The 20582-nt window shown below is 41.5% G+C and overlaps 1 protein-coding gene across 4 annotated transcripts in view; it reads left to right on the top strand.

Moving 5' to 3' along the window:
- Positions 1–17453, top strand: part of wasf1 (WASP family member 1) — a 116693-nt gene extending 99240 nt beyond the window's left edge. Inside the window, exons 6-10 of one of the 4 annotated variants that reach the window (XM_033648496.2) lie at positions 2619–2675; positions 3457–3620; positions 12143–12322; positions 14907–15475; positions 15730–17453. In XM_033648496.2, coding sequence (XP_033504387.1) covers positions 2619–2675; positions 3457–3620; positions 12143–12322; positions 14907–15475; positions 15730–15887 — 1128 coding nt within the window. In that variant the 3' untranslated portion in view covers positions 15888–17453. The remainder of the gene's footprint in view (positions 1–2618; positions 2676–3456; positions 3621–12142; positions 12323–14906; positions 15476–15729) is intronic. The other 3 variants (XM_033648497.2, XM_078173807.1, XM_078173808.1) reach the window with 3 other exon arrangements.
- Positions 17454–20582: the final 3129 nt, after the last annotated feature.

Here is a 20582-nt window from a genome sequence, read left to right as displayed (position 1 = left end):
TACACTCACAAACAAACTGTATAATGTTTCTGCTACTAGAAACAGGATTGCAATAACTTATTATCTTAGAAATCATAAAGCCAATAGGGAGACAATGTTATGTGTTTGTGTAAAGGTAGTTTGTAGAATGTGTACTGTACTACAGCCTGCTTAATACCTGATTTTATACTGACCTACGCTTAAAGGATAAGTCTGGTGGTATTCTGTATTTTTTATTCTGTCAACAAATCCCATGAAAAGACTAAAACCAATAATGCACTGATCCTACTGACAAGTATTGTCCTAGGGTTTTTTTTATACTCATGCTGGCTTGGCCCTGAGTCGGTTTGACTTGCGTCAGCCCAGTATAACAGGGATTTGCGTCTCCATTACAGCAGGGCTACCTGCTTGAGGTGTGTCTTTAAAGGTTCAGTGTGTTGGATTTAGGGAGACACATTGGTCTAAATATAATATAATGAATATGTTTTCTTTAGCGTATAATCGCCTCAAAACAAGAATTGGGTTTTCGTCACCTTAGAGTGAGCTGTTTATACCTACATAGGGATTGGGTCCTCATTGCCCTGTAGCACCATGTTTCTAGAAGCCCAAAATGGACAAACCAAACATTGGCTCTTGACAGGGACATTCACGTTTTCACATCGTCCACTGTAGTTAGAGGCCCCTTCCACATGAGAGCATCGGAAAAAAATCAGATTTTTTTAACGTGAAACTGCTTCATCAGTGTTTTTACTGGCTTTAATCACCTGGTCTGTTGCGGATAATTCCGCTCCCAGTAAAAACCTCCTGAACAATGAACACTGAGGGAATTCTATCCAGGAGAAGTTTCAGCTGGTTGCAATCCATAGTCCCCACCACTAGATGCCGCTAAATCCCCCTAAATCTTTCACACTAATCTCTTAACTGATGATGACTTGTCTTGAGTGATGATGATTAAAAGCAGCAGGCTGATCCACGGCCAAAGGTACCCAAGTAGACCTGTATTTATGTAAGAAAAGCTGCTGACAAAGAATTGCGAATTCGGTGATAAACATATTTAATATCAATAAATTCTTCATAATAAAAGTCCGCCATTATTTTGTTATTTAAAAGCTTTTAAAGTGAAGTAGCAAAAATAAGAAAATGCTGTGCTTTCATCAGCTGTAACTCAACGCAACTCTATACAGCTGAAAGCAAACATGAAAAATAAAGCAGATATCTAAAGCACAAATGGCGACACAGGAGAGAAACTAAACTTCAAACCACAGAGATTCAGTTAGAAGCTACAAAAGTTTTGAGAGCAGAACACACAGAGAATTTTAAAAATGTTTTTCTCTCACATCTTGCAACCTGCTGATGGGTAGAGGGGGTATCGTCTGGGGTTGACTGCAGTCAACAAGACGTCACCACTACCCATTTGGAGGTGGTGGGGTGCACTTTTGACCCAACTCTAGAGATGGTCAATCTCAGGTGCAGACACAACTCAGCACATTTAAGCTGACAATGGAGGTGCAAATTGCCACAGCATGGTTTGACTCAGTGCCAAGGAAAAGGTCTTGTGTGAACCCAAAGACAGATGTATCTTATTCCTCTGGGCCACAGAGCTCCATTATCAAAAAACTATTAAAAACACATCAGTGAGACACGATTTGCACTGGGTTATGTGGTCCTTTATCACAATGAACATTGGCACTGTAGTTTATTTTAAATTAATCCTGCGTGCACCTAAAATGTTTCCCATCAGAGGCACTACCTCGGTTTGAGTGATGTCTGCAACATTTACAATATACAGTGTCCAGCTGTTTTAGAAAATCATTCAGCTGCTTTTTAAAAAGTAAAGTATAAATTTGTGACCCGTTTTTTTAGATTTCTATCTTCAGTATGAAACCAGAGGTCTAAGGGTTGAGACTGCTACTACTGCTCACACATAACTGGTTTTAAGTCTGTTCATGGGATTTGTTGACAAGAAGAGAAATACAGAATATTACCAGACTTGTACCTAAAAGTATTCACCTCAAAACAGTAGAAAATGTGTATTAATTGAATTGTTTATGTCAGGATTGTGTTTATTTTTTAATATGACTGCATAAAGTAGCTCAGGATACTTCACTGATTCATTCACATCAGTATTTAGTTGATCTGTGAAATGCTCCCGTCTTTATGTTAGTGTTGTTGTGCTTTAACCTCTGATGTGTTATTTTGAGTTGAAGCATGTGTGTATTTTGCATGCCATTCTTCAGTGTGAGCTGTTGTCGTAGGTTTCAAAGTTGTTTCCTCACATGTAGAAACACACCTTTGTAGTTTGTCCTCCCTTTCCAGTGAGATCTCTCTCTTTCTACCTCAGTCTTCTTTCTGTGTGTGTGTTTGTGTGTGTGTTTGGACTGTGTGTGCCGCTGCGTCCTGCCTGCATTGTGACGTCCCCCGAGCTGTGCCATGTGTTGTCATTTTCTGTTTAACAGCACTTTTCTTTTCCCCTCTTTCCCCCTTTTGTCCCACCTTCTCTCACCGCCCACTCTGTTTTTGTCCCCCTGTTGACTGTGTGCAGCCGTGTTGTGCTCAATCCTGTGCCGTGTTGATTTTTTTGGACCCCCCTCCCCTCACCCCCGGTGCTTCTCTTGTGGTTTTTGTTTTTGTTCTTATAGTTGCAGGACCCCCGCATGTATGATCAGGTCTATAGGTACTTAGACCTTCCAGGGCAGGTATGTGAAAATACAGCGATTTATTTCAAAACACTGTGTGTGATTTCTGCTACAGCAGCTCGCTGCTCAGTTTCTTTACAGCCGTGTGTGTGTGCGTGTTGACAGTCAGTCATGCTGAAGTCTGGATAGCAGGGAGTGTTGTTTGTCAGTGGACTGGAGTAAATATGTTAAAATCTGCCCAAATTGTCACTTCTTTCTCAGCTCGATGCCTCAGTAAAAACTTTACATTGATTTGGTCCAAATCAGGCAATGAGCACTCCCTGCTCTCAAGATTGTGCGACAGTATTTTCTTAAACGTAGTTTAAAATGAATATACATTTTGGCAGTAGCTGCTTTGTAAAATGGAGGTGACTTGTTTAAGAGGAATAATTATGTAGCACATGTGGGAGCATTTAGCATCAGAAAAGAGTGTGAATGTCCAGAGTTGGCAACGTAGATCGATGTTTATCATATGGATTTGATTGTGTGCGTGTATCATAAAGTGCTTCTTTTACTCAGGTTTCTCTTTTCAACATCTGTAGCCTGAGCCTGTTGTTATAGCGCAGGCAGTCACTGTTTGTTTCTCTTATAAGATGACAAATGAAATTTACTTAACAGCTAACCTGTTACCTTTTCTCTCTCCCTCTCATCTCCTCCTCCTCTCCATCCACACACCACCTCAATATTCTCACCGTCTCCCACATCCGCCTCTTCCCTCTAACCGTTTCTTCCCACACCATCATCACCATCATCCCATACTGCCCTTCCTTCCCACACCCGCCATCACCCTCCCTGCCAAAAGCTGAAAGCGATAGACCGTCCGCAGGAGCCGGAGAAGATACCGCGGGCGCCTCACGATCGTAAAAAGGAGTGGCAGAAACTGGCACTGGGCGCAGAGCTCGCCCAGGATATACCCGACGACAAACACAGAGAGGCCAACGGATCTGCAGGTTACCACGACAACAGGTATGTCACAGTGGCTGTCCAGAGGTGGATATTGCTTGTAACTAGGTCAAGATTCTCATAGACATTTAGGTCTATACTGCAGGCGTACAATTACAATGTCTTAATCTAGGGAAGTCAATCAGTCTCCACCAGTCGTAAGTGCTTGCTCGTAGGCAACTGGACTGGCATGAGTTTCTTCAAGACGTTTCGCCTCTCATCCAAGAGGCTTCTTAAGTTCTAACAGACTGGTACTGAGTCGCAGGCTTTAAACTCTGTGTGGGTGTGAACCCTTACAGATGTAAGATATAGCATTTATGATTAACATGACCTGGATGACTGAGAATCTTCACCGACAGTCTCCACCACGTTTTACAAGTCTGAAGATGGGACTAACGTGCACATACATGCTAACAGAGATGGACAGAGTACTAGAATATTGTTCTTAAGTAAAAGTTCGGATACTTTAAACATATTTTACTCAAGCAAAAGGACTGAAATTGTACTTAAATAAAAGTAGGGCAATGTAAATGTAAATGACTAGGCTAAATCTTACTGCGTTCAATTTTAAAAGGGAGTCTGGGGGTATGATGACGTGATACTACTGTTAAATTAAAGAACTTTGGTAAGCTACAAAATAAATTGCATTAAATTGTGTCCAACACACAAGTGAAACAACATCAGCAACAAGAGCCCTTCTGTCCAAATCAAGAGAAAATTACATTTCTTCAGATGGTACTCTGCAGTCTGGGCACACAGCTGACTATTAATTATTAAAAAAACAACTAGCATCCTCAGTGAAGCCTCACTGGGATTAACCAGAAAAGAGACAATTAAACAAAAAGACCAGCAATAACTAAAAAGAGCTGTGGACACCTCAGCGAGTGCAACAAGCAGTATTAAGATGCATAAATCGCCTGAAACTTCTTTTACTGTCAACAGTAGAATTAAACATCACCAAGGCAGACAACATGGACATGTATTAACACTGTGCGACTGCAGCCACAAAGACATGTGACAGCAAAGGAGCTATGTAAACACTCATGCAACGCCATTTCACGTTGCAAGGAAACGCAAGGACGTTCTCATCTCTAGAGTTAGTAAAATTAAGTTTGTTGTTGTACTCACTTCCTGTGTGAAGGCCCCCTGGGAGTCTTCAGTCTGCTCCACATTCAGCTCCTCTGCTCGTTCACTCTCGAAGCACCATATAACCAGTCCACTTGGCTCTCTGGTCCCAGTGCGCTCCTCAAAGTTTTCACTTTCCAGCTGAATGAGGCTCTGCAGTCACATCAGGGATTAACAGTCACAAACAGCAGAAAGTCCTCACACACCTCACTGGAGGTAAAAGTCTCTCAGGGAACACAGAAGTCGATCCACCATGATGAGCATTTTGGCATTTAGCATGTTAGCCAGACCCAGTGTGCCCCTTAGGAACTGAGGCCTGTGCTATAAAGCCAGTTCAACTTACCCAGGATATCTTTTCCTTATCTGGCTTGACTACCATTAACATTGGCCATCTGGATAACTGGTACTACAAAGCTGGTTATGGACTAGTTCAGTCAATTCTGGGTTTTCCTATTCATCCACGAGTGTATTCATGTTAAAGATGTGGGGGTGTTTATTACAGGCAACATCATCAAAACCATCAGTGAAGTATGCTACTTCCTATTATATGAGATGTAAAGGTCACAGTGATCACCAGCAGGAATCTTTGGTGTATGGGACAGTCAAAGTCATCGGCGTGAAATGTAAACGTAGGCCAAGACTTAAAATCCATGTAGGTGTTAATATATGTGAAATTAGTACAGAATATTTTTTGCTGTTAGGTTGGATGATGACAACTCTGAATACGTCTCACATAAAAGACTTTGGAGTAATGCCAGACTGTTTGTGCTCCTGAAGTAAAGACAAGGACACTGTAAAAGAAGGAAAGGTCATGCCGTCGGTGACAGCGTACAAGGAGCCAGACTGGAGTCAATGTGGTGTCATCATATCTTTGTTGTTTTACCTTCAAGTGATTAAATATCCACATTACTCGATGCATGCTGACGTTTTTATGAAAATATGCGTGTTTGTTTTCCTTGTTATTGGCCTCCAAACAGATCACGGCTCTGTCCAGCAGAGACCGAGATGCAGCAGTTGGACAGAGTCATGATCTGTTTGGAGGCCAAGGATGTTTCAGTCAGAGGTGACACAACAAAGATATAAGGGGTTAAAGTGCGATTTGCTGTGCCTGCCTGGTTGACTTCAGTAGAACTGACACCAAAGTCTGGCTATGACCTTTGCTTCTTTTATATTTTCCTGGAGTAAAGGGTGGAAAAGAAGCCTAGTGAATGACTGATGAGGTTTATCTAACCAAAGTGTTGCTTTTATAATAACATAAGCCAAGTAACAGTTTGTGGATTATTTTTCTAATAAAATAATATCTGTTTTCCTAGTTCTCATCATGTAGGTGTCTCATGATATTTTGAGCTGCAGTGATGGAATCAGAGTGTTAAAATAGCAACACTGTCTGCTATCACTGCTGACTAAAATAAACTTTGCATAAGTTAAAATACTGCTCTGGAGCCCTGGAACAATAGAATGAGTAGACTGACCTATTAAATATATAAACTTGCTCTTTTTTTACCTGTCACTCTGGATCTTTGTCCATGTCCAGATACTTTTGTCATCAGTGATCTGATTAGTCAGTAGTTGGGGTGATGACAGGCTGTAATCTGAACATAACCTGCTTCATGTAAAAGCCCAACTAGGGACAAGAGTTGAATTAGCAATAGTTATACTCTCTCTGTGCAACACATCAGTCTTATACTCTGTACTGAAACTTGTAATTGCATCATCCCAATCAAATAAAATAAAAAAGAGCAGGTTAGCTGTTCATCTTAAGTTACCATGATGATTTACCCTGGTAAAAAGAGAACCAGGTTTTAAGTTAACCCTGAAGTTACCTGTCTGACTCTAAACCCTGCTTCATAGCTCAGGCCTCAGGTCACAAACATGGTGGATGTGCTCGCCAGGTGTTGCAATAAAGTGACACCCAATGTGATCTTTAATTTGACTGCTTTGTTCATTTCTTGCACTAAGTACAGTGGCACCTCAGCTGTCAACACAATTACTGTATATCTTACCATTTCCGGTTTCAGGTGACGCTCTGCCCTCCTGCGGCCGCAGACACACCTGCAGCCGCTGATCAATCTCCCATATCTTGTTCCTTTCTCACACAGTTCATCATGACATTTTCATGTGACTTCTGTTTTTACTCTATAACGGACAACAGACCGAATCACTATGTCTGTTAACACCTACTTCCGGGTAGAAAACTGCCGTGTCACGTACATTAAAAAAAGGGCACTGAGGAGACGTCGCCTCAATTATTTTTTTTTTATCTCATTTTTTTTCGTTATCTCAACGTCACCAGACTCCATTAATAAAAACAGTTGCTGGTTTACCGCTGCCGCCATCAGTTAGTGTGGGAAATGAAGCGGTGAAAATATCCTAAATATAGCGTACACTTTAACTGACAGTGATTTTTTTTTTTAGGTGGGACTATTTTAAGTGGATTAATTAGGTTTTGCTGCGGCCCCGTCCACAGCCGTTTGACATCAGCTTCCGACCCGGTAGAGCTGGTTTAATAAGGACGCTAGCAAAATAACACAGCACATAAAATGGGCGCCGAAGAAACGTTAGAGAGGTCGGACCCTTGTGTTTAACTATATCCAGAGATATTGGATGAAGCGAGATACCCAACTCAGCTCACTTCCTGATTCAGTGACGTCAGCGCCACGCCCCCGTAGGAGACTTGAGGCAGCTCTGAATGTATTGTCGTCAATGAGGAAAATGAACGTGATCACAATTTATGGTCAATTCTTTAGCCCAGTAGTCACTAAAGTAAATATTGGGTCCATTTTCCACAAGCCACACATCTTCCCAATATTCTGACGCTAAAGCTGCATTTGTCATCCGCACAGATCAAGAGAAAGTTAACTTTATTTGAGCCCTGTCCATCTCAGAAAACAAGTTCTCGCGGGATCTCGTGATCTTGATAAACAGGCGGTAAAATCACAGTTAGCTTACAAACAGTTATTTACCGCTAGTAATAAATAAAAAATGCCCAAGCTTTGTGCTACAATAGGCTGCAATAATAGGAAGAATGTATTTTCATTCCACCTGCTTCTCGATCTGCATACACAGACATCCACAGAGCCTCTGTTCAACACGGTGGTGGGGAGGGGGGGGGGGGGGGTTGAGGAAGAACAGGCTCTGATTGGAGGGAGAGCTAACCACGCCCACTTAGGAGACAGGAAGAGTAACCGTTTTTTTAACATTGGATAAGCCTACAGTTGGGTATCTCCCTTCATCCAGTATCTCTGCTATATCTTTTTAAACTGTATAGGCTAGTTATGGCTGAAAATGACGACATGAAAAACAAGTTTGCTGATTTGACGGAAGTGACTGGTGTTATCGCGATAATTGACGACGTCTTTCAGTTAAAGTAAAATTTAAATAAATAAAATAATTTTTAAAAACACTCACAAAAGTACAAGTATACAAAAAAGAACTTTGTGACAGTAATGAGAGTAAATGCAATTTGTAAATTACACCCCTACATCCTGGTAACCATGGAAACACAGTATAACTTTTGATTCGAAATATCAACGAGCTTCAGACATGCTGATTGGAGGAACACTGACTCAGCAGGAAGTAATCACAAATATACTGTGCCCACTCCACAGAGAACGAGTTGTTGCAATTTACACTCGAGCAACAACAGCGATGATTAAGGTCCCTCACAGCTGTGATTGCCTTTATTGTGCCTCAGAGCACCAGTGACGCTCATATTCAATAATTTCCCTGCCAGTCAGTGTGATTAATAAGAAAAAGGTTTTTATGCAAAGAAGCGGTTTTCTTGGGTTTGTCAGTTCCATGAATAGCTGACATAAAATCTTTTTCTCAGAATATTGATGAGGGAGTATACCGCAGTGTCAGCCTGTATAGATGACAGTGAATGCACAGTCCTTGATGTTGTGACCAAAGAGCCAGAGTGTCTGTGATGGACAGACTGGCCTGGACCATGAAAGCAGCTCAGGAGTATTATAAAGCATTGTCTGATTAATCTGTGTAGCTGAGGCATGTTTTTGCTCCTAAATATAAGTATACATAACAGGTAAAAGAGACAGAGTTAAGCTGATTATCTGTAATCATCTTCAAGCTACTTAATCCACTGTGGAAGAATAGTTTTTAGCCTTGACCTGTACCAAAGTGGAGTGCGATACATATGATGTGACTTTCTGTATTTCATTTTCACTGTGGTTAAATATCTGGATCAGATGCTGGGTCCACAGCTTCACTGATGAAAGTGTGGTGCCGTCTCCAATGTTATATATATCAGTTCAAAGTGTAAAATCTCATTAATCCTCAAAAAAGAACTTCAACCAGTTTGAACATGTTTCCTAATTACCTACCACCACCAGCTCTGCCGCCTAAATGCAGGATTGATCATGAAAAGATGTTTTTCTAAAATTAACTCTGCACATTTTGTGATTTAAAGCAGACTTTTGTACCCCGCGTGCACCACATTAACTTTTAAACCAGCTCTGTGTAATGGTAAGAAACATTTACATGTGATTAAATCTGATAGTTCCCAACCTGGGGATGAATTATTATCGTTCTGTATGTTTTACAGCAGTTGTCCCCAACCTTTTTTTATCATTGAGTAAACAGGCGACCCCTTAATAAGTGACATAATTCATGGTATTTCATATTATATTCAGTGTATAACAATAACCTTGTTAACTGTACAATTAAAGCAAGTGACTTAGGTGAATTTGGATCAGATTATTTCCTGTAAATGTTACATCAGAGACGAGTAGTTTAGAAACCTTTTATACAACTCTCTGTCTGTATTATATATTTTTTTACCATACATATTCAATAGGCTTCTTTTTGACTAATTCCATGTTTTCATCTGCCTGGCGCTCGGCCATTGTTTCATTAGTTCTTTGGTTGTTTGAAGTGCTTTTCTAATGAAGGACAAAGCTGTTCAGCAGTGACGGCCCTGTCAGCAAAGCTTGTGTTCAATTGCCCTTCTCCTGTGAAGAAGAAGTAAATATGAATCTAAACTTTAAGAATAACAATTTTAATTAGTTTTACTCAAAGAAATGAATGAAATGCTGAGCTATAGGCGTACTATATATATTTTCTTCTTTTAAGTTTTCGTAACCCCCCCCCCCCCCCCCCTCCGTGAAGCTTTAGTGATAAGACAGAAGAGAAAACACAGTCTTAGTTATGTAAAATCATGCTAATTTTTTAATTACTTTTCTCTCATCTTTGTTTTTTCTTGTGAAATTGCTACTCCACCTCTTCAAGCTTCTACACATTATTCAATGTATCTAGGAGAGTTACAAGTAAAGAAGTTATTCTGTGGTGGAAGAGCTTACTGCTGTAGTAAAAGGTGTGATGAGGACATGAGACATTGCTTGACTGTAGGGAGGTCACTTACAGGAATACTTCACCCTCCCCCATTCTTTTCTTATCAGGTCAGAGATGTTATGTATTTCTTAAAGTTAAAAAAAAAAATCAAACACACACTCAAAAGGTCCTATAAAACCCCTTGATAAAGTATAGGGTGGTAGGGTGTATTTTGTAATTTGTAATCCTATGGGTGGGTGGGTAGAGTGGTAGGCATGGAATCAGGGATTTTAGATTTTGATTTTTATTTGTCAACATATTTGATGAATACGGTTTCTTTATAGGCGGGGGAGGAATGGTTGAATTGAAGTTAAATAAACATGTTTTGTATTCTTCTTTGTGGGATAAAGACTTTGAAAACCAATAAAACACATTTACAATAAAAAAAGTACTTCACCAGCAAAATGGCAATTTCTACGTTAATCACACGTTTTTTTCGTGAAGAAAACTTCCACAGCAAACGAAGAATCCAAAAAAGGTGAATTGGACAGGGACCATGTTTAACAAGAGCAAAACTATATCAAAACATATGTATATACAAACTCACCCACAACTTGAACAGTATAATCCAGGTCTAATTTATTCAGTGGTATGCTTACTAGTTCTCAAACAGACAGCCCTTTCCAACAGGGAACTGAACTGAAAGTGAAACTTACCTATACTCTCCTCAAAGCCAGACTCCATTGATAAAAATAGTAATTTTACCTGCAGAACACAGGAGCCGCTGGTCCACTGCTGCCTCGATCAGTTAGTTTGTGTTATTGTGTGACTTTGGTGAATCCGATCTAACGCTTTCAAACAGCAAAGTTACACAATAATACAAACTAAATAACTGATAGTGGACCAGCAGGTCCCTCGTGTAGCAAGGTAAAATTATTGTTTTTGTCAATGGAGTCTGGCTTTGAAAAGAGCGTCGGTAAGTTTCACTTTGAGTTCAGTTCCCTGTCAGAAAGGGCTTTTGATATAGTTATGTTGTTAAACCCAGTCCTTGCTTTAAACACATACTGAGACTACAAGAAGCACAACTTGAAAGAAAATGGTAATAATGGACTCAATACAAGACTCAAAAAGACGACACTGGACTGGAATGATAATCAATAGATACGCTAATCCTTAGGCTGTAATAATGTGTATTTACCCAAAAAAATTTTGTTTTGTTAGCTCTTTTTTTTTTTTTTTAAAGATTTTTTTTTGGACATTTTTAGCCTTTAATGGATAGGACAGACAAGTGTGAGGGGGGGAAGAGAGAGAGGGAGTGACATGCAGCAAAGGGCCGCAGGCTGGAGTCAAACCCGGGCCGCTGCAGCAACAGCCTTGTACATGGGGCACCTGCTCTACCACTAAGCCACCGACGCCCCAAAACTTGTTAGCTCTTTTTTAAAAATCATTTCATTATTTTATTCTGCTGTTGTAACTGAGATGTCAATGTCACAAAAATTGATTTAATACTTACTTACAAACTTACTTCAATTCAGTGTTCACTTTTTTTGGATTCTCCGTCAACCATGGAGCCATACGACAATAAGTAAGTTTTCTTCACAAATGCAAAGTTACACACGGTGAGTAACTGACATACTAAAAGTAGAGTTATTCCGATACCAGTATCAGTATAAGAAGTGCCCCAGATGCTCCAAGAAATCAAATATCCTTTGCTGCTTTAAAAAAAAAGTAGCCTACGCAGTATGTTGAGGTGTGCAGCTATCGGCAACTACTGTTATAGAGCAGCAAAAAATAATTAGTTCACTGTAAATGGTTTAACATTGGCCGTTAGCATAATGTTAGCCATATTGGCAGTATTTTGACACTGCAAAGTCCCACCAGTAACGGTAGTGTGTTCAGTATGCAAGGATTTAGTTTCAGGGTAAGTAGTAAACAGCTATTGGACGAGCCACAAGGCCAGGTATCAGAATCAGTATCAGGTCAGAACATCTCTAACTAGTCTTTTTGCTGGTGAAATATTTTTTCACGTGTAGCTGACTACGTTTGAGTTCTGCTAGGAAAAAACTAATTTCTGGGTGAGAGAAGTTCAAAGGAACCGAACAAACTGTGAGTTAAGGACAACATATCTCTCTGCTCAGGGCTCCCTTGTACATGGAACATTTGGACGGGCCCTTCTCGCTGGCGGCGCTGCCCTACAGCCAGATGAACGAGCTGCTGAACCGCACCGGGGACAGAATGTATTCGCGGCCCCACGACCCTCCACCGCCTCCACCCCTCATGCACCCACTGGGAGAGATCAAGCCACCCTCTGTGATCAGGTGGGACAGGAGACAGTTATACGTCCCCTTCGGAAACCTTTGGTCACACTTTATGGTTTTGCATTGCAGTTGTAAACAGCAGGAAGTGCTTACCCACAGTTGCTCGCCAGTCAGTTACCTACTGGACTGAGAAAAAAGTTAATCCTGCTCATCTGGTGCCGAGGAGATTCAAGTGTGAAAAATCATTTGTATCTCACCTTGTGTCAGATTTACAAGCACACACACACACACACACACACACACACACACACACACACATAAAACTGCCAACTCATCCTCAGCTCTTTGGTTTGTTTGTTTGTTTTCTAGCTAGTGTTTTTCATCTTACGGATCAGTCGGTCGCAGTGAGTGGCATTTCATTACTTTTTTATTCTGTTTGAGAGGACGAGGATTTTTCGCCCTGTTAGTGCTCAGCAAGAAAACACAGAGAAGAAGAAGGGACGGACGTGTAGATGGAGATTTTGTGGACCAAAGCTGAAGCAAAAAAAGGAAAAGTCTGGGAGAAGGGCAGGATCAATAAAGTGTTAAGGCCACTGAGCGCATTACAGGTTGTTTTTCTGCTGCGCACTTTTGCCGCATATGTCACAGTTTGAAGGGAAGGAGAGATCAGTGGGAATGATTAAGGCTGTGACTGCAGCACCAGAGAAATAGCAGATTGATTTTTTTCTTTTTGCAGAAGTCCTTGCAGCTATCTTCTCCTTTTACTGTTTCCATCCCCATCTGTTTTTATTTACCTCTACTCTCAGTCCTTTTCTGACCTTTTGGCTCTGGCGTCTCGCTGTGTCTTCTTCCTTTTTAAAAGACGCTATCATCGTCGTCTATATCTAATTTTCTCACTTTACCCCCCCTCCCCACATTTAATGCAGCACTTGGAGGAAATACTCACCACATTATTTTCCTCCCTCTTCTCTCTCTCGCTGTGCTTTTTGTCCGCAGCAATTTTCTCCGTAGGAAGAAAACTGATTGTGAACATCTCGGGCTTTGTGTTGCCATGTCCTGTAGTAGCTTGATCCGCCCACGCAGCTTCAGCGGCAGTTAATAGCCGATACTGATAACATTCTCTCCCTTAATGTACGCGTTACAGTCAGGTCTGGATGCTCAGGTTGGCTTTCTTTGGCATGCTGTGATTTCCAGGGTTTTGTGAGGGCTGGTGGCAGAGTTAAAGACCCCCTACAGGGGCGCCATCACTCTGAGTCAAACATCCAAACCTCCCTGACAACACTGCAATTTCAGAAAGCTACTGTATGTGTGATTACTTACACCAGTGTCAGTCTCTGTGAACATGAATTCTGAGGTGCACAGCAGCTGAGACTGATGTACTGCTGCGTATTGTTCCCCCTTAAAAGAAACGTGGCCCTTATTTTGTTAGCTTTTTGTTTGTTGAACAGAACTAATTTGGATCTTCATATGCACTTCTTAACATTGATTTAAGTTTGTAGGATTTAGGGGGATATATTGGCAAAATGGAATATAAGTATGTTTTATTTCCTGTACAATCACCCGAAACATAGTTGTTGTGTTTTTGTTACCTTAGAGTGGGCCATAAATATCTACATATGAGGCGGGACCTCATCCACGGAGTTCACTATTGTTACCCCTCTCGTTCAGTGACAGCTTACCGGCTCCGAACCATAGTTGGGAACACGCTGGCGAGGCGTTCGGGTGCCGTTCACTAACAATGGCTTTATTGCAGTCTTCACCACAAATCAACATTCTCATGAGGTCTAACAGCAGCCCTGAGCTCATCTAGACTCCTGATTCTGCTGACTATCATCACTCTTTGCCGCCTGCAGCCTCACACCCTCACAGGTTACCCACAAGGCCACCGCCCTTAGAGGGGAAAAAGGGTGAGACGGTAACACCATGTTGCACCGCCATGTTTCTACAGTAGCCCACAACAGACACACCAGACAGTAGCTCTAGATAGTCAGCAGCCCCACGAGCAACATCAGAGACAACACTGGGTTTTACTGGTTTTATGGGTTTGAATCACTGGGTCCATTTGTTTTGGAGAGGAAGAGACCTCTGCAGATAACGCGGCTCCCGGTTAAAACCTCCTGAACGTCTGGATCTTAAATTATCAGAGACAAAAAGAGAGCACACATTAGCAGGTGCTGGACTAGTTGCTGGTCTCCAACATGGCGTCAGAGAAACACATTGATTTTTGTTTTTGAGAGGAAGAGACCTCAGCTGATAGTTCGGCTCCCGGTTAAAACCTCCTGAAAGTCTGGATCAGAAATAAGGTGAGCACAAGTCAGCAGGTGCTGGGCTAGCAGCCATCTGTGACAAGCTGAACAGTATTGGAGGAACACTGCAGTATAACGTGAACTTGCTTTATTCAGTGTTTTTACCGGTTTAAATCAGCTGGTTTGTTAGCTTTGGAGAGGAGGAGATAATTCAGCTCCTGGTTAAAACCTCCTGAACAATGAATCTAAAGGAATTCTAACCAGGAGAAGCTTCAGCCGGTTGCAATCTGTAATCCTCACTGCTAGATGACACCAAATCCCCCTTATTTTACACACTCAGCGCTCTTATTTCTAATCATAACCTCGTTTTCCTTCTTTTCCTCTCTTCTTCCCTCCAGTTCCAGTTCGGGTTTTTCCGACAGCAGACCCCAGTCTCCAGCACGGACAGCAGGCCTCAACTCCAACACTCCTCCTCCACCGCCTCCCCCTCTTCCCCCTCCGCCTCCCCCGTTACCCTCCTCAGGCCTGCGGGGTACCCCTCCGCCTCCCATTCCTCCTCTACCAGTCCAGCAGCAGCCCCCGGCCATCCCGCCTCCCCCCGCCCCTCTCCAGATCGCCCCCGGGGTGCTGCACCCGGCCCCTCCACCCGTGGCGCCTCCCCTCCACTCCTCACCGGCCCGTCTCCAGCAGGTCCTGGACAGGGGCCCACCCATGGGCTCTGGGACCCAGTTGGACGGCAGCATCCTGCCTCCTCCCCCGCCGCCTCCTCCTCTGCCCCTCACCGGAGTGCGGAGCTCCTCGCCCTGTCCATCAGGCCCGCCACCTGTGCCAGCCTTCCCCTCAGCAGGAGCCATGGCCTCCCCGCCGCCCCACACCCTCCACGACTTGGGGAGCAAGAGGCACCATCCAGCCAATCTGCCACCCATCAGCGATGCTCGCAGTGTCCTGTTGGAAGCTATCAGAAAAGGTGGGGAGCTATTTTACCACATATGTTTGAAACCTTCTCCTGCCAGCAGCGTTTTCTCTGGACAAAGCACACACTCACAGTTTAGGGGGAAGTGTGTATTCTGTTCTTAAGTTTGATTCCTTGTGTGCTTTTAAATCTGGAGCGACATCACTTTTCTTGTGCTGCTTTCAGATGCCTTTTGCAAGTATTTATAAAATAAGGTAATTTGACGACTTCACATCACATGATCACAAACTTGTTTCTTCTTCCTGCAGGCATACAGCTGCGGAAAGTGGAGGAGCAGCGAGAGCAGGAGGCTAAGCACGAGCGTGTCGGCAATGACGTGGCCACCATCCTCTCACGCCGCATCGCCGTGGAGTACTCTGACTCCGAGGACGAGTCTGAGTTTGACGAAGGAGACTGGATGGAATGATGGCGATCAGGCAGAGGACAAATGTGTTCAGGTTCCCCCCCCGACCAACCCTGCGCTCCACGCCTCGCCATCAAAGAGTCCTTTCTACTCTGGAAAGAAGCGAAAAATCGTTGTCGCCCACTTTTCCCTCTGTCAAGCTTTTTTATCTCTGTCTAGCTGTGGTTTGTGTTCGGAGGAGAATCTCCACGTCGCCCTCGTCCGTCTTTCTAGTGTTCCAAGAGAAGTTTTTGCATTCATTCTTTTCTGCACTACCACACGACTTTGTTTCTTCTGGATTTCCTGTGATGAAATCCCCCCATGTTTACTATTGTTATACATGAAAATAACTTTTTTTGAAGAACCACTTGTTTTTGTTTCTTATCTGTGCGTCGATGTAAAAAACAAAATGAAGAAAAAAAAGAAAATAGAAAAGGAAAAAATGAAGGCATGTTGCATTTATCCTTAGTTCTCTCCAGCACTGTTTCGCCACCTGGTGGCTGAACATGGCATTGAATGAATGCTGTTTTATTTTATTGTCTTTTATTTACCTTTTTCTGCTGAAACATTTGCAATTTTAACGGGCCAGTCGTTGCCGATACTGACCGCTACATGAACAAGTCGCTCGGTGTGAACAGAAGCTGGGTTGTCCTTTTGTTTTCTCTCGTTGTCAGGACTGACTCTACCACTTAGAACAAGCGGAAGATTGTGTTGGTATGTCATGTGATGATTGCTGTATGGTTGAAAATGAAGAAGGGGAAGCATATGGCTGCATATCCATCCACTTACATCTAACTTTTACCCCAGGGAAAAGTATGCCAAGAGATTGAGCTTTTTGTCTGTCCAGGTTCTACGGAGCCATGTACGCTCTCGTTGACATCAGGCAATGTCAAAGATAACCTCTGAGCCATTGGTTTTTAGTGAACGGTCCATCCTCTTCTCTTTGCCATAGACATGGACACTGGAAGCGATGAGATGCTGTAGATGTACATCAGATTTCCTGCCTCTCTTATTGTCCCTGATGCATATTCAGTGTGCCGAGGAAAACTTTTGAATTTCGAGAAGGTACCGGCAATAATGAGTCTGACCAACACCCAGGTACAAACCACTCAACACCACTGAAGGCAGCTCTTCCCTCACATCCCCCCTTTACTGTGTACCTGCCCACTAACGAGAAGCCTTACCTCGTTTGGTTCGACAGCAGCAAACGTTGTTCAAAAGAATACATTTTATGTGATACTGCCTCAGGCCTGAAAGAGAAGGATGCCTTGTTTTGGCTCATTTCAAAGAAAATGTCTGCCATCCTTTTCCGTTTGTTCGTTTGTTCTTTCTTCTACTTGCCTTATTGTTCGTACAAAATGTATCGTTGAGTTGATGAATGTATTGTGCTGTTACTACTTACTTGCCTGCGCTTGTATGGATTTGCTGTTTCTATGTTTGGGGGGGACAAAGGGACGGGGGGACAGAAACCCTGGTTTAAAAAAAAGAAAAAGATTAGAACAATACTGTATACCATGTAACTTATGTAACTGTTGACTGTAACAGTTTGCTTGAATTAATAAAAATCTAATGTTATGTTTCAGCCCTAAATGTTATGGCTTTGTTTTTGTCTCATCTCCTCAGCTGATCCTCACTCTTCATATGTGGATCACTGAGCAACAAGTCATTAAAGGGAAACTTCACCCGCAACATGATCATAAGTGTAACAACTACTCACCCCATGTTACAGTGAATTCCTGAAGAAAACTTTGTTTTTTTTCGCATACCTTCACGGTGAACGAAGAATCCAAAAAACGGAGAAACTTCTTGATGAATTGAAGCCATAGGGGTCCACATTGAACAACAGCAAAACTACATCAAAACATCCTTTTACAAACTCTCACACAGCTTGTACTGAATAATCCAAGTCATTTATCCAGGTGTATGCTCAGTACTTCCCAAACATGATTTTTTTTTTTGCTAAAACCATACTATGTCTTTAAAAAACTTCCACATAAACAGTCTCACGCATGTCTCTCGGGCAGGAAATCCAAAGTGTGGGATCATTTTGAGAAGGTGAAGGACGAACCCAAGCTGATATGTAAACTCATCTTCATTGGTCGACTACAAACATGGAAGTAGCTACGTGCCCATTAGTCGACAGCGTCATTAACAGGCGGCTCGCTCAGTGTGTGACGTGCACTTGTAGATAAAATATAGGCCTATATTAATGAAGGTTCATTAGTACGGTTTTGTATTTCTCTGTAATGTAGCACAGTGTTAACAATGTTACTGATACTATTCTTTCTCACACCTTCAACTCAAACCATTGTGTTGCCCCACCCAAAATATATCATTTAATAATCAAATTAATATCGTAAACATGCGGGTGACTAGTCAACTAATGGCCCTAAATGACGACTATTGGTCCACTAGGAAAATTCTTAGTTGGGTGCAGCCAGAGAGCACTATGAATTTAATTTATCAAAACTGTTTGCTTTTTTTGGATTCTTCATTCACTCAGGAGGCATGTGAGGTTTCTTCACAAATTCAGCTTAATACAGGGTGAGTTATTGATATACAAATGATCATTTTGTGGTTGAGTTATTCCTTTCAGCAAAAGTACAAGCTTGCACACAGTTTATGGATCATGACCAAGACACAGTCAGTTTTAGACATGAGTTACTCCTTTCATTATGTGCACCAGCAGAATCACGATGACATAATTATATTAGATGAGAGCATGTAAATGATTGAAAAATCCTAAATTTTCACAATTAATGGTTAAATATCTAGAATGATAAAAAGCTATAGGAATCTGTTCAATTAAATCCTAATTTAGTTTGGAAAACTGAGCAAAAGAAGTATTAAACTTCATATTTCTGTCTTACTAGATGAATACAACCAGAAACATAATATTCAGTGATGCCATTTTGAAAGGGATTTGTAGAGTAAACACAAAAATATGTGAAATGTGGCCTCATCTATCTGTGTAATTGGACTGAAACGATTAAATAATTCCAGATCAGTTTGAGTCTGTTTTAATTAGTATGAAATCATAAGTAACATTTCATTTCATTCAATTAATATCTAAAGTTGAATCTGCTTTATGAGAAAGTATGACAGGTTTAATTTCATTTAGAGGTCGTCTTTATTTCAAAATAAGAGGATAATTTTACCTGGATAAGCAGGTTAGCCTGAGGTAATTAAGCCATGTTTGAAGAACAGAGTGCTGCGTGTATTTATGATGCAATTACATTTCAGAACATGCAGGGTGCAAATGACAAGTTATTATCATAACAATAAATGACTTGTGTTCTTGCTCCATTTTTAACAGCCAGAAACCTTCAGTTCATGGAAACTTTTTAACCATTTTTTAACCCGGATCCTGTTACCTGATGTTTTTGTGTCTTAGTGACTAATGGAGACAACAGTTTTTGAAACTGGTTCAGTATTGAAAGAGACCACTGCAGCAACAGCAGTGTAACAGGCTGGAATGTAATCACGACAGGTAACTGTGTGCCGTCAATTTACTGCTACAAAAAGTGCTTGTGTCTGCCACTGACAGGCTCAGACTGTTATTATAAGCATATGACAACATTATGGAAAAGATCCCTACAAAGAAATAAACTGTGCGCTTCAATACCCATACTACCATACCATATAGTATGCCAGAAAAAGATTTAGTATGACCCAGAACATAATATGTCAAATGCAATATGGCAAAAATACCAGGATGTTCTATGACATCAGGTCAAATTTTGCAGTATGCAAGCCAGCAGGCTTTTCTGGTTATTCTTCCTGACCCACAATCCTCTGCACAGCAAAAGATACGTCGCATCGATTGTCAGAAGTTAAAATGATGGATGACAGTGCATTTAGGTGACTGATAACCAGTCGATTAGTAATTATATGAATATTAGCTGTTTAATTGGATAAAATACTAATAAATATGACCAACAACAAAGGACATAAGTATTAATAACAATGACAGAGAAATGTGTAGCCTCTGTAATTTTACTATCATGAATATGTTAGAATCTACAGTAAAATAATATCAGAGCTCTCCGCATTGACCTTGAGTCTCTGGTGAGCTTGCAGAATGGCATTTTGTTCTATCTCCATGGTAATGGATATAAAAGCGAGAGGGTCAAAGTTCAGGGCGTAATGTAATGAGAAAGAAGTTTGTCCTGCTTGTGTGCATACTGCATGCAACAGTACGTACTTTTTAAGGGCAGCTGCAGTACATACTGAAAGTAAAAAGCAAAAGTATGAGACTCAGAACGCACCCAAAATGTTTCTTCCTGACCTTTTTTCCTGAAATGTTTGTCTTGCTCGAGGAGAAGTCTCATTCTAAAATCTCAGGGACGTCTCCAGATTGTTGAAATCAGCTAAATATTCAGCCATGACATTGAAAATCTCTTAGATAACATTAAGCTATGTTTTCTGTATTCTGACATGACAAACTCTTCCCGGCACTCCTCTCTCCAACTCCTGCTTACATTTCCACCGTTGTATTACCTGCAACAGGTCACCTCTTGTGACTTCTCAAGCGAGACTTGGTCAGAATAACAGACCAGTGAAAGGTAAGAAAAAACATTTCAGTTTTTTAGAAGGGTCCCTCTGTAATATTCTCAGATTATAAAAGTGATTATACACGTGAGCCTCTAAGTGGCAAAAACAAACACTATTGCCTGTAGGGATTACAATGCAGCCTGTTTCACTTTAACATGTCTTGGC

The sequence above is a fragment of the Epinephelus lanceolatus genome, chromosome 13 (genome assembly GCF_041903045.1).
Source record: "Epinephelus lanceolatus isolate andai-2023 chromosome 13, ASM4190304v1, whole genome shotgun sequence".
Lineage (NCBI taxonomy): Eukaryota > Metazoa > Chordata > Actinopteri > Perciformes > Serranidae > Epinephelus > Epinephelus lanceolatus.
The sequence above is the reverse complement of the archived record's forward strand: the minus strand, read 5'-3'. Positions and strand labels throughout refer to the sequence as shown.